The sequence below is a fragment of the Pholis gunnellus genome (genome assembly GCF_910591455.1).
Source record: "Pholis gunnellus genome assembly, chromosome: 9".
In the NCBI taxonomy this organism is placed as follows: Eukaryota; Metazoa; Chordata; class Actinopteri; order Perciformes; family Pholidae; genus Pholis; species Pholis gunnellus.
Genome location: NC_136535.1, coordinates 22,754,131 through 22,771,447, shown reverse-complemented (window position 1 = coordinate 22,771,447; position 17,317 = coordinate 22,754,131). Strand labels below are relative to the sequence as shown.

General features: G+C 42.6%; 1 protein-coding gene across 1 annotated transcript in view; it reads right to left on the bottom strand.

The window, feature by feature from the left end:
• The window catches only part of lsamp (limbic system associated membrane protein), a gene marked incomplete at both ends in the record, with an annotated part of 174,089 nt that extends 157,199 nt beyond the window's left edge, over positions 1-16,890 (bottom strand). The window contains one exon of the mRNA XM_079165820.1: positions 16,736-16,890. Within this exon, the coding sequence (XP_079021946.1) occupies positions 16,736-16,890 (155 nt within the window). The remainder of the gene's footprint in view (positions 1-16,735) is intronic.
• Positions 16,891-17,317: the final 427 nt, after the last annotated feature.

The window sequence follows — 17,317 nt, the reverse complement described above, 5'->3', positions numbered from 1 at the left end:
TTCATAGGAATATTACATACTACATACTGTGAGTGATCTCAAGAAAGCAGAGGACAGATGGAGAGAGAGACACTTGGGTGCTTTGTGGGGTGAAGTCTGAGGGAGCATTAGACTTAAGTGTGAAAACGAGCTCAAATGGCAGCTTCCACATGTGGAAAATGCATAGCCTGCAGCACACTGACATTTCCGCCCACTCAGTGATCAATCTCTTTCTTCTCTCTCCCTCCTTACGCCTCTGTGACGTGAGGCTGCCTCTCGTCGCTCCATCTTTGCCAAATCATACAAGGCTGATTTGCTTTCAAGTGCCAGCTTGTGTGTGTCACAGACAAATCTGGCATCGTGTCACTTTGTTTTCTGTAATGAGGAGGAACAAAGGTTAGGTTTATACATTATGTCGTTAAAAAGGCGGGCGAGGGGTGTCTCCACCGAGGCACCTGGCAAATGTTGTCACCGGCTATGCTGCTGCATTAATCAAACTCTCTACTCACTCACCCGTAGCTAATGGGATTTCCTTTTGTGTTTGAATGTTTCCGATGGAGACACACATGCTGAAGCCCAAATGCACACCAGCACATATGAATATTAACACGTGTGCTCGAAAATGCACTTCATGGCTCTGGAAAGTATTTGAGCTGTCAAAATGTTCTGCTTGGAAAACACGCCGTTGCTTAAATCCAGTTGCACGCACACGTCGTAGTCGACGGTACCGTCAGAAGCAGCAGGCATGCACTCGGAGACATGTCCCTCAGGTTCTGCCTCTTTTGTCTCGGCTGTGATAGCGTGCCTTGTCTTTATTGTAGCCTGTGATCTCTCCCTCTGTTTCTCCTCGCAGCATACGAACACAGCATTTATCACTCCCTCACTGCGCTCCGTATGCTGGATTAAGCAGCTCTGAATCAGAGGTAAATCAAGCAGGATGGAGCTGTAGATCTTGCACCATGTCAAACTGCTTTTAGACTCATGGAATCAATAGGCTCCTCTTAGATAAAGGAGTTTGCTCAAACTATGTTTTTTTTCTTCCACCAGCTTGGATGAAAAATAAATGAGAAGTTCTCAGCGTGGCACATTTAACTGCTACCGTGGTACAGCTCTTACGTAATCAAAACGACCGAGAGTTGTGACATGTCGTCGGGGTTCACAGATCCTTTGAATCATAATCAAACAATTTATGTGAAACTTCAACCTGTTTTGAGCCGATCAGTGTTGCCACAGTGACAGACATAATCTTGGAAAAGGTCAAAATGAGGTCGATAACGGCACAATTCTGATTGAACGTATTGTTCTCACAGACGAGAGGCTGTAGGGACAAGGCCACACCAGTTATTCCTTCCTGTATGTTTGTACCCTGGTTAGCAGAATAGTGCTGACTGGTAGCTCTACAGCGGCTCTGGATGTGAAACTTTAGCGCTTACAGTGAAGGTAATTACACTCCGTGTTACTCCTGCAATGGGCATTGACCCCAGGCAAGAGGCACGCCAGGCAGAGAGCAAATGCACTAATCAATCTAAATGCACTGAAAAGCAATCTAAAAATATATAAATAAATTAAAAAAAACAAATTGTGCCTGAAATACTCAACACCCCCTCCCACCTTCTACTCGCGAGTGCAGTTTTCAGCTTCTCACATGTGCTCCAACATGATTCATGGGTAAATGCATTGTTAATAAATGCATAATTTGCAGTGGTTCATATCAAGATTTTAGATGACACCTTTCTTTGTACCTTCTGGCGGAGATGAATTTCTTTGTAAATCCTCGTGTGATGAATGGTGGCAAATAAATGATGTAAATACAGCACATTTAATCAAAAATGACATTAATGACAGCATCCCACTGCTAATGATAATGGAAAAAGCTCATTACCATAATTAAAATGTGAATATTCTTTCGACTGAGAGTTTATTAGCAACACCTCCAGTTCGCCTACTCGTCCATATGCTCATTATTTTCAGTATTGTGATGATCATCACCATCAGCCAGCATCTTTCCGTGGTCTTTGCTTTGCTTTACACACAGGGTTAAAATCCTGGAAACTGCAACAGTGTCGACCCGCCTTAAAGGCAGCGGAGAACAGAGGGGGGTTGTGGGTAGATTGACCACATGTCCCGAGGGTAGCCAGTGTGATGTCTCCATTATTCTCAAGCCTTTTCAGAGGGGTTTCTTCAGTGTCAGAGTCTCTAAACTTTCCATTAGAGGTAGCTTATCATAAATGCATGACAGAATGTTTCTCGGGAGATAGCTGCAGGAACTCCGGGACCTTCTGGGCTGCCTCTTCAACTTTTCATCAGTCAAAGTCTGTCTTTGTAATGCCGCTGTGTGACATAATTCTGGAAAGCCCCACTCTACTGACGGTTTCCTCACAGTCTCTGCGGAATGTGTCTATGAAATGATACAGATAGCGTGCAATGGGCTATGACTGCTACTGTAAGTCTAAGGACAAAGAGAGCAAAGAGAGGCTACTCTGGGTTAAGAACTTTGCACGCTCAGAAAGAAAAGACGCAGCTGGTGCATGTGTCCATAGATTGGCCCTCTGTACACTCCTAGAGAGAGGCAGCTCAGTTTGTGTCCAAAAGACATACACTATTTGAGGAAATGAGAAGCAAAAGGACTGTAAATAGAAGCAGAATTGGTGAAACTACTGACCAAACGCGCTGAGAAATGTTCAGGTGTATCAAAAAGCTATTTTCTGAGGAGACCAGGTTTTTCACGGTGCCTTTTGCGAGTCCATACCAGATTTAAGGTTTTAAAGACAGCTCCGGTTTTTGAACTGAGACATCGAAATGAATTGAGAGAAGAGAAACAGCAGCAGGGGCGAGACGAATTACGAACAGAGTGAGAGTAGAAGTGGGACGTGCATCAAGCTGAGAGCACAGCGGGGAACCGCAGGGCCAGTCTGAAAGCGTTGACTATCAGACAGCCAAGCTAAGGACGTTCTCGTACAAACATGACACGTGTAGCTGCTGGACAGCTAATAGCAGTTCACAAAAGAGACCTCAGCAGCAAATCCACCAAGAAGGCGCTGTGAGGGAGCTCTGCATATAGTCTGCATATTTTCATAAATTCTGTCACTCGGCTGCACGAACTAAGATTGCGGATTTTGAGTCTTATTGGCTCAGAAATGTTCCTGTTTATCACCAATAGTGAGCATAAAATGTATGCTTCCACTTTAAGGCTAATCCACTAAGACTGGCACCTTTGTGCCCAAAAGCACAATTTGCATTGAGGGATGAAAGGATGAAGAGCCCTTCCTTTACTTCCCTGACAGCAGCCATTCTATACTGCTGAACTCTTTGCACAATGTCTTCATGCCCCCAATGATAACCTCTACAATAATTATGGAGAAGTCAAAGCTCTGAATGCCCTCACCTAAATCTCAAATGGGCAAAATGAACGAGAGTTGCATGCAGTACTATTATAATATGCACGTCTATGACAGGCGCAGTTAGGAGCCCACTCCTTCCACTGTGTACAGTCAGTGAACAGCATACCCTTCCTGTGGCGTCGCTTTGACAGAAGTCTTTCGTGAGTGAAGGCTTCAGTCTCAATCAGAATAAAAATAGGGAGCATTTACGTCTAAGACTTGGAAAAGCCCCACTACTTATATCATAGAGTGACAGAGAGAGATTCTTTGGTTTCTGCAGAATCAAAATCCTTTTTAGTGCTATAAAAAAGCTTTTTGACAATAGAAGAAATATGTTGTTAAAGAAGAATTTGTGTTTTATTGTGAACTATTTCAGTTTGTATTACATAAACGGTAGAGTTGAGATTGAAAGGTAAGCCGTAAAAGCCCCACCATTTGGATTTCTAAATTCCTTTAGGAGAGAAAACAATTTAATAAATAATATATATATATATATATATATTATATATATAAAAATATGAAAGACTAAACATTTGTATGCACCGTTCAGGCAGAACGCCCACTAAATAGAGTAAATGAGCAATATCCACAGCTGTTATTGTGCCAATATCCTGGGTTTACAGTTTACTGCCTGTATCTCCATGTGAAAATGTCTAAAACGTCTAAAAGAATACTGAAAACTAAATGACTGCAATTATTGGTAATATTGAGTTTTGTTAAAAAAAACTGTTACCCACCATTTATTAACATTTGTACCAATCAGTAGAGCTTGATGTATTATTATAATCACACTTAATGGGGGTATTCATGCACATTATTGTGTTCAGTCAGTCATCTAAAAATCAAACTTTATAAAACATGTTCTTGTTCTGAAAATCTCCCCAGAAAAAAAACACTAGCAGTCATTATTTGGCTATTAACTTCCCACCTAAATAAATGGTTATAATTATTTTTCTTTACTTTTGGCCTAAAAGATAGCTGCAATCAAGATGATTCAATCAGGTTTTGGTAAAAAAACTACACTATTCAACAAGATGTCACAGCTGAAAATGGGCTCTACCAAATGTTTGAGAAGACCGTTACAGGACAGGAAGTGATTCCCCCGCTACACATCTACACATGAGGTTTGGTTTGGTTCGTGGAATAAGTAACTACAGTTTTGAAGTCAAAATCATGTGAAACCATCTCGTCCGTAGCCTCTGGTGTTTCTTCAAAGGAATGTATGTTAAGGATCACGGGAGTCTTTAAAAGGGGTATGCACGGGTGTGTTTTCAAGCATATCAGAGGGTTAGTGTGCTAAATTAGACGAGGGTTGCAAAATCTGCCTCACACTGAAAAAATAAATGGAAAAAAATCCCAATTGAAAATGCTTTGTGAAGATGCAGGATAAAAAAAGAAAATCAATGCTCTAAAAGTGAGTCAGACTGAGTTCACTGAGGCATAGCAGACACATCTCTCACCAACTCCACACACACACACACACACACACACACACACACGTCAGAGCAGGCCAGTTCCTCAGGTCTGCAGATTTTAGAAATTATCATATAATTGTGGTATGTCAATATTGATTAAGTCAAGTCTAAAAAAATGGAAATGGAGTGGAATGGTCACACTAGGCCTCCACTTTGATAATACAATATGGGAGAAAAGATGATTGCGGTCTGTAGTGCGGTCAATGAAGAGTCTGCCAACACTTTTTTAGTGTATTCTGCCACGGCTGATTGGATAACCATGGAGGTTTCTAATCCGTTTAACCCCGTTACTGTACCCTTCTCACATGTGTTAGTGGGAAACACACACACACACACACATGAGAAATTGGACCCGCATCTAAACGTGTACTGCAGGTGTGTATAGAAACTACAATGATACAATCAAATGCAAGCGTAAACACTCAACATTCACATTGTTGAACATGCCAAACATATCACATTACACACCACGCCACTGTTTTCTGTTTATGATTTCTTTTTGGCAGCCTCGTTTGCAGCGATACAAAAATGAAATGAAAATGCCCCCAAGAAATAAAACACATTGTTTTTTGAGCAAAGACTCTGAACCAAGCAGCGGTTAAATATGCTGAGTGGTTTCCTGCCTTTGTTTCCTTTCTGTTTGAAGACACAAAGAATGCTGTTACTGCCATCTCTCCAAGGGACTGTGTATTTGTACTTGGCCACCTGTGCCTCGTCTTTGGATACAATGTTTACTTCAGGCATACCACATTGCGTCGCTTCCTCCGGCAGAGTGAGACAAAGCAATAAAATGCAAATCTTTGCAAACTCCTGCATTTTAGGGGCTATAGCAATTAAGAAAATTTAAAACTTAACTAAACTTGAATGAACTTTTCAGGTGTATGGGTGCTTATTTTGCCCGTGAAACAGACAACGCGGGTCAGAACGTGGGTTTGAAAGCTCCGAGTGTCCTTTGGGCCGAGTCATATTGAGTCACTAATGACACTCATAAACAATTTAAAGGATGGGAAACGCATGGACTTTAACAATACAAAATTACTTTGAAAATACATGGCGGCACTCACTTAGCAATGAATCTCAGTCATAAACGAGTTTACTGCACCTTTTGGAGGAAACTGGGGTTTTATCAGCATAACTGAGATTATCCAGCCAACTCTCAAAATGTCACATATACTCGGGCCTTTAATCTTTTAATACACAAAGATGTCTGTGATGTCAGTTTATGGTAATATATGCATGCAATAATATCTTTATATTTTAAATATCAAACGGTGGAGACGAGTGGTGGGGGTTGGATCGGATTCGGTGTGAATTTATGAAAGCTGTGAAGCTTGAATATTTCAACCCTTCATACTGACTAAATAGTGGGTCCAGTCCAAGCCACATTTCCCTCTTACCGTCAGGGGCATCCTAACATGGTGTTAAATGACCCAAGAACACTCTAGTGCGTTTTCACATTTACACGAGCTGACTAAAGTAAAAACTACTGAGTTGTAATGCAACAAAGCAGTCATTTTACACTAGATTCCATTTTAGCACACGTTTGCAAAAAGCATACTTCCCTCCATTTATTCAGCAAAAGGCATGAGAACACATACAGTATGTTACCAACCACCACTTCATGCTGAAGGATTTCTTTGCTTTCTACTCTTTTCCCTGATGTGCTGGCAGACAGACGCTGGCAAATGCCACCCATTGTCCGCAGGTGATGAGACAGCCTTTATACACAAACAGCCTTTGAAATGCGAGCGCACCGCAGCGCTTTAGCTAATGTGGTCTAAGTGCTGAACATCGGATAATAATGAATTACTGTAGTCAGTCCTGCGCTGTACTGTATGAGTCAGACCGAGCTCAGAGGTGGCAGCTGACCGGGAGGCTTTGTTGAGGGTTAATGGTAAATTGACAAAAAAAGATAAAGGTAGAGGGAAGTTTATGATTGCGGGGCTAGCAGTAATCGATTGCTGGATTACTCGCTGGGGACCTGCGATAATTGGAGGTAATCGTACACCATGCAGAGACAGGAGTGATATTTCAGTAATTGAAAACAATGTTGTTCCATGGGGTAGAGGATTAAATTGGGTTGAATGGGAATAATTAGTCACAAATGAGACAAGCAATGCTGATTTATTTCTGCCTGTTAATGCTAATTCTGAAAAGTTAAACCTAATGACATAACGATGTTTAAATAATAAATAAAAAGTATTTCTGTTGAACTTTTTTTTTTTTTTTTTTTTTTTACATCTGACACATTTACGCTACACAAATCCGAGGAGAGTGCAGAGCAAGTAGGCCACAGAGTCATCCCCATTTTCTCAAATGCCAAATGCTCAAGAGAGAAACTCTAATTAATCTCCTACACCTTTGGCACTTTGGCCTTTTCATACTGCTTTCTCTCGAAATGGAAAGTAAAACTCAGTAGGATAATGCAGAATAAAACATGTTGCCACGAAAGCCACTTTGAAACAAAATCAAAGAGTTTCCCGAGAGGTGCACATTTCACGGGTACGTACCAATGCATTAGTATGCAGCTAAAAAAACCACTTAACTCAACGGTGCTGGATGATGAATGCTTCTCAATTAAGACCCATCTCAGGACTATGATGTCCATGTTTGAATATAAAACTTCAGAGAGTGGTCTATCAACATAAGCAGTGGACAGATGTTTCCTGCATAAGATGCATGCATTAAACGATGTAGCAAACCACACATAAATAAACTGGTTTTTTTTGTTTGTTTGTTTTTCGATAGTAGAAGCTGCCGCCATCCCCAGAACCTGGCTGTTTTCCCTCGTTTGTTGTTTGCCTCCAGCGTAGTTTGCACTGATGGGATTAATTTTAATGAGCCTAAGAAAAACTCATTTTATCTTCTAATATCAGAATATTTCAGCTCTCATTTTAAAAACTTTAAAAAGTATACTATGAACTGAATCAAAGAAGTTTGCTTTTATACTAAATGTGGCGTTGAATTCTGTAGATAAAAACCTTTAAAAAATGAATTTAAAATTTGGCAATCCACTTAGCAAATGCAGCCCTCACCACGTTATGGAACCATAACATATAAATACCACTGCTCTCATAACGTGGTTACAGCTGATACTGCGTCCCGACCCCCCAGTGCCTTCTCAGAGGGGCGTAGCGCCCAACCTCCTGAGTAAGGGAGTTGTTGTACAATAATTATGATCCTAATATGCTTTGCACAGTATGGGACCTCTACGGTGGTCGCACCACTAGAATAGTAATTCGCCCTCAATAGCAGTATTGTCTATTGTTATGCATTAAACACAAGACTACAAGTTTTAATAGTCTCCAAATAACTTGATTATTTCTAAATGTGTTCCCCATTCTGAAGTGTTGTGTTGCTGATAACTAATTCACCAGTACTTTGACATGTATTAACCTGCACAGGTTTCCTATTCTAAAGTTGCGTCCTCTTCACACTTTGAAATTCCATTATAGCACACGACTACTGCAAGAGTTACACCGTGAAGAAATAATGAGGTCTATTGAGGTGCACATGTTCTATTCCCTTGAAAAAAAAAACCTTTAAATGGATATTTGTGAAAATCTCTGACGTTTTTCTACCACCACTCGATAGACCTCCATTGCTTCTCAAGGACTGAAACTGTTAACTGCACTGTATTTCTGGGCCATGATAGATTGAACTGAACGTGAAGAGGAGGCAACTTTAAATTAGGGAATGGCCTAGAAGTTGTAGAATAAAGTCATGCAGAATAAGGCATTAATTAGTGCTTCGCAGTGGCTAATAAAGACCTGATATGCTACTATCATGAATGCCAATAAGCAACTGAGCTCGGCTGTGGTGCAGCAACTTGTTTAGGTGCATATAATGCTTCTATCATGACCGTGTTGTGCAAATCAACCACGAAAGACTGGCATCTGTATTTGAGAGCTGACCATGCAGAGCAATTAATACATGAAGGTGAATGATTATCAATGCAACAGCCAGCAGATACTACGCCTGCATGGTTTGACCAAACTATAGTCCTGTAGCTTTGTTGTTTATTAGGTGGTTTCTTTTTGCATATTGATGAAAATACATTTCTCTATACATTCCTAATGTATGCTAGTAAATATATGCATATTACTATATATGTATTACTGTAAAACTGACACACTTTATAAGACAAACTAATGAGATATTCATACGTTTTAAGTCACAGACTACATTTTCACCTAAAAAAATTAAGAAATAATTATGAATTTAATTGACTCGAATATAAATGACATACACACACACACACACACACACACACACACACACACAGGTATCAATGGTTAGTGTTGTGTCCTCTTTTGGCTTAAGAAGCACAAATAACTCAATTCGGAGAAGGCGCAACAACCTAAGAAAGTAGCAAGCTCGATTCATTTAGAAATAACCATTACATCATGAGAATAACAAATAAAACTGCAGACGGCCTGAGCTGACGTGGCACTTGTGAGTAACTGCTTTGTAAGCAACGCAGCCAAAAACTGCTGACCATCGTGTGTTCGACGTCGTAACCTCTCAAGCACAGTAATTGAGACGTGTACATAAACAGTCACGGTATATGATTTTGCTGCAGGTTTGCCAAAGTGAGCACCTTCATCCGGCGATGAACATCGCCTCTTCTCTGAAACCGCACATCTATCACCACAGTGTGACGCCATCTTGTGCAGTATGTGTCAGTTGGTCAGCAAAGCAGATTTCTGCTGATCTTGGAAGAGATGGGAGGTAAACAATGAGTGTGCTCGTCCAGGGCTATACTTACTGCAGGCCTGTAATCTGCTTTAAAGCCATGTGGATTTACAGCTGCAGCGACGGGAGTCATCCCGGCTAAAGCCCACATTCGGCTTTAATTTGAATTCATCCCAACTAACTGACACAGTTCTAGCTGAAGTGAGCTCAACCCGGGTTCCTTCACTCTGATAATTTGTCCCATTTCATCTCTGGGAGGGCAAAGGTGTGTGCTTGTGACATTTTTCAAAATGTAATTAAAATTCCTGCTTTGTACTCTTCCGTTTTAGATAACAGCTAAAATTGCTGCAAACTGGTCGGTTAATGGAAGTCTAAGTAAGGCGCCCGTGCTTTTCAAGCAGCTGTACTGATTTTGTAATTAATCATAATGGCACACAAGTAATGACGCTAAAACGCTGAAAGATGGCAGCTCCATTCCAATGACAAACCCTGGCTGAACACAAGATGTGATCAAACGGTGCAGTGGGAAAGATGTGTACAAGGTGCTGCTGTATACCACACAGCACATTATGGTTTGGATATAAATTACTTGAAACATGCTTTTTGGAACATTTTTATACTACATCTACTGCCAACTCTCGACTTTCACTCTCAATTCGTCAAATGACGGCAGTTGGTCAGCGCCCCTCAGTGTTTTATAAAGACTCACCGTGCTTTCGACTAATTCCGACATAAACCCACCATTGTCGCTATTAGACGGTCAGAGCCACTGATGTGTTACAGAGAGAGAGAAATCGTGGGAGTGGAGGTAGATGCGTTAAACAAACACAGGACTTTTGTCCAGGGGACCGCTGTTCGCGTCCCGCGCAAAACTAAACGTTGACATTTGTCATCTGAGTCGTTTCTCAGTCAAGTTAAAGTCAATGAAGCTCTTTTACTAAACCTAACTAAGAGGTTTTGTTGTCTAACACCGCCATGTCCAAAACTAACGTAAAGGGGTACTTAGAGTGTCATAGTATCAAGCTTAGGGTCCATTGACCGGGCGTAGGTATTTGACTAGTTGGAAGTGAGAATGTGTTGCTACTGCAGCTCTGTAACACTCTTGACATTTTGAGGTCTGGGAGCAATAAGAATACTCGTCCACTCCACTTTTACTGCCATCGCCTATAGGTATGTGAGAAATTGCTGAGTAGTTTAAATATGCACTTAGGGACAGTCTGGCCTGCCCGAACAAAAGCCGAGGTAAAGGATGAAATGGAGTGGAATTGCTTTTAGGGAGAAGCACTGCGTTGAATTGAAAAAAAAAACATTTTAAGGTCTGGACTCCTTGGTTGAGTTATTCACAACGACGCATTGAAAACACATAATGAAGAGCTCCAAGTGTCCTGGTGTGTTCTTTGAGGACAAACCCGTAAACATCAAACTACATGCTGAAAGCACATCTGGTTGGGAGCCTTTGAAAGAGGCCCGGAAAGCCCACTGAACTCGATTGGACCGTGCGCTTCAGATGAGAGCGTCAGAACTCTGTTCATCTGCTATGGTCAAAAGACTTCACACTGACTCTGCAGGGCCATTATTCAGATCCTACTGACCAAGATGAAAGCCTCTGGAACTTGTGATTACTCAGAGCCGTTCCAAAAAAAACCCACAAAACTTTGCAGGATTGGCAAAATATCAACCAAAACTATGTCCCCGAAGCGTTTCCCCCTCACCTCTGCTCTGTCCCACGCCAAAATGGGGACAAGATGATAATGACCCAACTGGCAGCCACTCAGCTCTCCCACTGTAGCATCATGAGTGAAACTGAAATTGATTTGAAAATCCTACGCCGGCCCCGGCTGGAACAGAAGGGATTATTGTGCTGATTGTACTAATACTGTGTCCCTGCCCTCCCCCTCCCTCCCACTCTAATTCCACCCATCATACTCTTCTCTCTGTTTCTCTCTCTCTCTCTCTCTTGGTGAGAGCTCTTCAGCCATCATTCTTCCCTTTTACAATTTTTCCCTTTTATCATCCTCGTAAATAAGCTCCTTCCCCCCCCTCCCCCCCCTCCCTTTTCCCCTCGTCTGACTTCATGTTCGCTCTGTGATTCAGGTTAAGACAGTGCAGCTGGACAATTCAATGCTAGCCAAAAAAAAAAAAAAGAGGATATAGAGCGATGGAGAGATAGAGCGACTGAGAAATGCCTAGGGAGGCTCGAAACGGTAAAAAAAAAAAAAGGTAGCACTCCGTTATGATGAGCTGTAGAGAGAAATATAGAGGCTCCCTGGGGGTCCGGACATCCCAAATTATGTTGCACTCTTGCCCTCTGCCCGGAAATCCAGAAATTGATCTGTTTTTTTCTCCCTCCACTTGGAATACAGCCTGGACTACATTGCTCACAGTATCACCTTACCAAAACGTTGTCCTGTCTGTGAAAATGAAGATGCACTGCGACTCCATCATAACTGAATGTGACAGCAAGAAATGTTGATTACAGGTCAGTTTTGTGGAGCGGTGGTGACCCTACACACACGTACGGGTGCATGTATTCACACAGACCCAACGGTCTGAATTTCCAGAGCAGTGATATCTACTGTACTTCATTAACACAAGTCATGTACAAACACTCATTGAGGATCACAATAGTGTGTTACTGCACCAGCAGGTAGCTCCAGCTGTCACTTTTACTGTTGTACTTTTACTGTTGTACTGTGTGTACTTTGGGTGACCGTGGCTAAGTGGAGAGCAGGGCAGTAGGTTCGATCCCCGGCTCTGGCTCTGCTAGTCACATGTCAACGTGTCCTTGAGCAAGACCCTTAACCCCAAATTGCTCCCGTAGCCGTGCCTACGGTGTATAGATATATATTGAATTGTAAGTCGCTCTGGATAAAAGCATCTGCTAAATGACTGTGATGTAATGTACTGTACACACAAACTGTTTTTGTAAATAAATAAAATTTAAAAAAAACTTTTCTCATACCTCATCCAACCACATCTCCCATGTTGTATTTCTGTATTAAGTTAAATATATGGCATTACATATTTTGGGGTGTTTAACAGCCGATCCAAATTTCGACCCTGATAGCAGGAACCTGTTTGGGGTGGATAGGGCTCTCTAACAATAATATTGCATTTAAAAGGCCATGTACTATATACTAAATGTATTTCTATATAAAAAACAGAGACATTGGATGACTGTATTTTTTGTAATAGTTCAGAGATTCTGTATTACATAAACAACATTTTTACTACAACCTCCAGATAGAGGATGCTTTCAATGAGCTGTAAGACTAATACCAGGTGTACTGGGTATATATGAGAACTGTTTTTGTTTCCATGTTGAATAAGTGCAGTTCTTTGGAATATGGCTGAGGCACACTGCATCACTCAGAGACGCATCAGCCATCAGAGTTCAATAGTTGAGATTTTAATAATGCAAATGGAAATAACTGGATTCTGAGGCTTTGTGAATTATGTCGGAACTTGAATTAGACTTACATCATGTCTTATGTGGTGTCTGAGCCTCTAGCAGATTTCACACACATAACATCTGGCTGACTCAAATTAAAGGCAGAGTTCTGTGGTACTTTTTGATGAAGATCCTCTGGGGCAATGCGCAAGTGCAGAATCATCTTCCTCTGAAAGTAACAAGCCCGGCAGAGTGCATCGTCAAAGTGCAGATAACTGACCCAGAGGAGCGCAATCACAGAGACTGTGTCATTAATGCTTTAATAAGCAATTGTCAATTATCAGGACTTCGCCTGACATTGCAACCGTACCCCTTAAGGCGACTGCATAGTGAGCGACTAAAAAAGAAAAGAAAAAACAATTAAAAAAGAAACTATTGTGACTCAGAAATGGCTTGAAGAAACGCGGAGAAACTTTTCTTGTTCTCCTGCTCAGATTCATGTTGTGACTTGAAGATGAGGAGAGTTTGATTTTCAATTTAAAAAAACATGGAAGAAGGTTTGAAAATGTGGGGTGTTTTTCAGTGACCTAAATCGTATTGGTCTGAAACACGACGGCTGGGACACGGGCCTAGATTTAATATGCCGGGGCTCATGTTAACGCTTTCCAGGGGCAAATGTTTCTTCAAGAAGATACAAATGTTCCAAAAAAAATAAAAGTCCCGCTTTAGAGGGACAAGACAGCTTGGGGACAAATATGAGAACCTGATAGTCTCTAAACTGAACACAGCCACCAGATCATTAAACGGTAGAGAATTTAGGATGCGGCGTCCTGGTGACTTCTGAGCCATGACAGTCACACAAGACCCACTGAAGATTCAAAGAAACCATATTACAAAACCGTACCACTGATTTGGTTGTCGAGTTTAATCCCACAGCCTACCGTACGTCAGATGAGCTCTAAACCAGTCCACGTTACAAGTGCTGGAGGGAAAACGTTCATCTAAGCCAGTCCAAAAGAATAATCTCTTTCCGATTAACCCCTTGAAAACCGTCTCAAGCGAAGGTGTTCAAAGGTTAAGTGGAGCTAAATCTTTACATCTAACGCCGATTTGAAGGAGAACATGCTACCACTGCGTTTCAGTCTTGTGAAGACAGAAGGCGAGCTGGTGAAAATCAATTTAGATTCAATGCTCTTCCCTCACCGACAGTCGCCGGAGATATCTGTCAATATATTTAGTCTACGTTCACGTTGGACGGATTCTGTGGAGTAAATGAGATTCTGTGAACAAAGCGTTGTGTCACAACATGCTGAGGAAAGTCGGCTACTGTTCGCGAGCCTGTCACAACAAATTGTGAGCAGATATTAGAAAAAAAAGTGTTCAGCCAAATGTATAGAGTATTTACACATGCATACATGCATCATGCTCCTGTAGCACGGAAGATAGAAAGCAATACATTACAATTGTCGTGACCTAAATCAATCCATTATGCTTAAATATATACATTTGACATAGACTTTCATAGTGAGCGACACGAGTGCTGCAAATCTGCAAGTATAACGAGAAAAGACTTGCTTATGCATTAGACAGTTCTAGACCGCTGGTAAAAATATATAAATTTACTTTCTCATTTCACCAGCGGGGCCTGCTGCTGTGTGTTCTGTCACAGTGGTTGTTTGGCCACATGCTGTTTCTCTACTCATGCATCTCACCCGTTGTGCCATGAATGTCATGACTGCAGCCACAGCCTCCACTAAAAAGGAGCACGGGCCTTATTACGCCCCCAGGTCACCGATATCCCCTCAGCCTTTCACAAAACTCTGCTTATGGGATCAGATACACTGTGTAGCTTGACAAATTACTCGCCGACGGCCTCCCACCCCTGCTCAAAGTTCTCCCATTTTGGCCCTTGTGTTTTGTTTTTCCTTGCCCCCCCCCGCCCTGTTTCCAATTTGTCAGGTGGAAACTGGGTTTGAAAAATGGTTGTGTTCTTCAATGGAGCCACAGGGGTCTGAGGTGCAGTTTATCGTCGCGCGACTGACAATAAATAAAACTGATCAATAATGCCAACAGGAAACATTATAAACATCTAATTAACAATGCCGCCTCCTGAGTGATAACCACAGATAATTATTCAAGGTGTGTTTATCAGAGATAATGGTGAAATACGCGACTTAGGATGCAAGTGTTTTCTTGGAAAAGGGGAATCTGATTTGGCTCCGGCTGAGTGCAAAGTCTGCCACCACCTCTGAAGGCGACGGGCTGACTGGTGATAAAACGGCTGAATATAGCAAAGACGCTGCCAATTGGATTTTGGAAAAGTGAAACAAATAGCTGTGACCCCTCGCGAGTTCAACAGTAACTGAGTCAATTGACTAATTTGATCTGCGGGTACCTGAATGGATGGCACCTGGTTGCAATCCATTAAAGGGATTTATTCCTCCCTACTGTGTGTGTGTGTGTGTGTGTGTGTGTGTGTGCAGCTATATAAGCAAGCTTAGGACACGTGATGATGCTTGTGTTTTTTCGACAGTCTGTGTTAAAGGTCCATCCCATAATTGCATTCTATATTCTCACACTCATTAGGCAGACCTGGGTGGTATATGCTACTGTAAATAATGCACGGAAGTGGGGAGAGGACAGAGGAGGAGAGGGGGGAGGGGGGGGGGGGTCAATGTGTGTTCTTATTATACCACTGGACTTACCTACAGTGCATCCCATTGGAGACTAGGGTGTGTGTGTGTGTGTGATGAGGAGGAGGGGGGGGTGTGTGTGTGGGGGGGGCATGGCGTGAAGCAAAGCGCCTTGTTGACAAAAAACAACCAAATCTAAATCCCCTCGCATTTATACAGCCTGCCACAAACACATGGTTCATATCACGTGGTGGCATGACATCTGCCCAGCAGCATCACAATGCCAGAGAGTTGACAGCTTGCATTGTCTCGGAGGCGATTAAATAGAATGCGAGGCTATTATGGGCATACACAAAAAAAACGGACTCCACGTAACTGGATGTGGAGAGTGGGGCTTTATATCTCACGGGGCTGGAACAGAGTTAAATTCCTGACACCGATGGCACTTCAACTGCTCGTCCCCTACAGGCTGTAACTCATCTTCCCCAAACATCCCGGGGTGAAACAAGGGCTGCACAGTTCTCTGTCTGCTCGCATCCAACCCCCTCATCTGTGTCTAGAATCCCCGTCTCTGCCATCGATCCCCTCACACACAGAATCTCCAGAAAAAAACCACCGTGACGCATTCGCTTTATCAAGCTGTTTATGAGTTAAGTACAGAGAAAGGGGAGCCTGCATGGGTGACCGCAGCTCCGGTGCTCTGTGCGTCATGTCAGCGAAACGTTTAAACTCTCCGCTCCAATCATGTAAATCATGCCACCGCGAAAATAAAGCGTACTTAATTCCATAGAGGAATAGGAATATATAAGGATATGAAATCACCGATGTAAACTCATCGCTACAGGACGGGATATGATGTCATATTTAAAATATGGGGAACTCAGGACTGGTTTGTGAGATAAAAGTTTTAAACCCGAGCAAGTCAACTCTCATCCGAGCACGTCCCCCGTTTACTTCTCTGTAGTCTTGCGGAAAATATAAGTTTGCCGCAGGGAAAAGAACATCGTCAGGGGAATACAAAAATATCTTCCTCAACAAATGAACGCAGTCCATAAAATGCACCCTTTTTGTTACTGCGATGTGTGGCAGCACGCAGCTGCCTGCTCCTCGCGGGGAGGATGCTGCTGTGCGATCCGGAGGGAGACGAGGAGGAGGAGAGGAAAGTTGGAAGACGACTCTTACCTTATGATCGCTGTGTCGCCCTGGCGGATGGTAATGTTGTCGGTGGCCCGCTGCATATCCACACTCCGGACGGGGAATCCTGTGGGGATAAGACACAGCAGTCTGAAAAGGGAAGCCTGCAATTGCCTCCAACACGATTTGCGTCCGATTTGCATCTTAAAGCACAGGAGCGCGCTTTTCGGGAGCTATAGATCCAAGGGTGAAGAAAAGAGGGGAAGGAAGCGTAGTAGTTGTCCAGACTTCTCGGGAAAACGCGGGATGCCCTTAGGTCCAAAGCAGTGCGGAGGGAATGGGTGCTACGGGTTCCCTTGAACACTTTTGGGACGAAAACGTGCGGAGTCGCGGTCCTCGCTCTATAGTCCACTGATGCGTAATGCTCTCTGCGTAAAGGGATGGCACAGCCAGCAACTGCGATGGTGAGAGGCAGGCTTCTGTTCAGAGTCTGCAACCCCCCCCCATCCTCTCTCTCTCTCTCTCTCTCTCTCTCTCTCTCTCTCTCTCTCTCTCTCTCTCTCTCTCTCTCTCTCTCTCTCTCTCTCTCTCTCTCTCTCTCTCTCTCTCAGATTATCCAGCCTCTGGCTG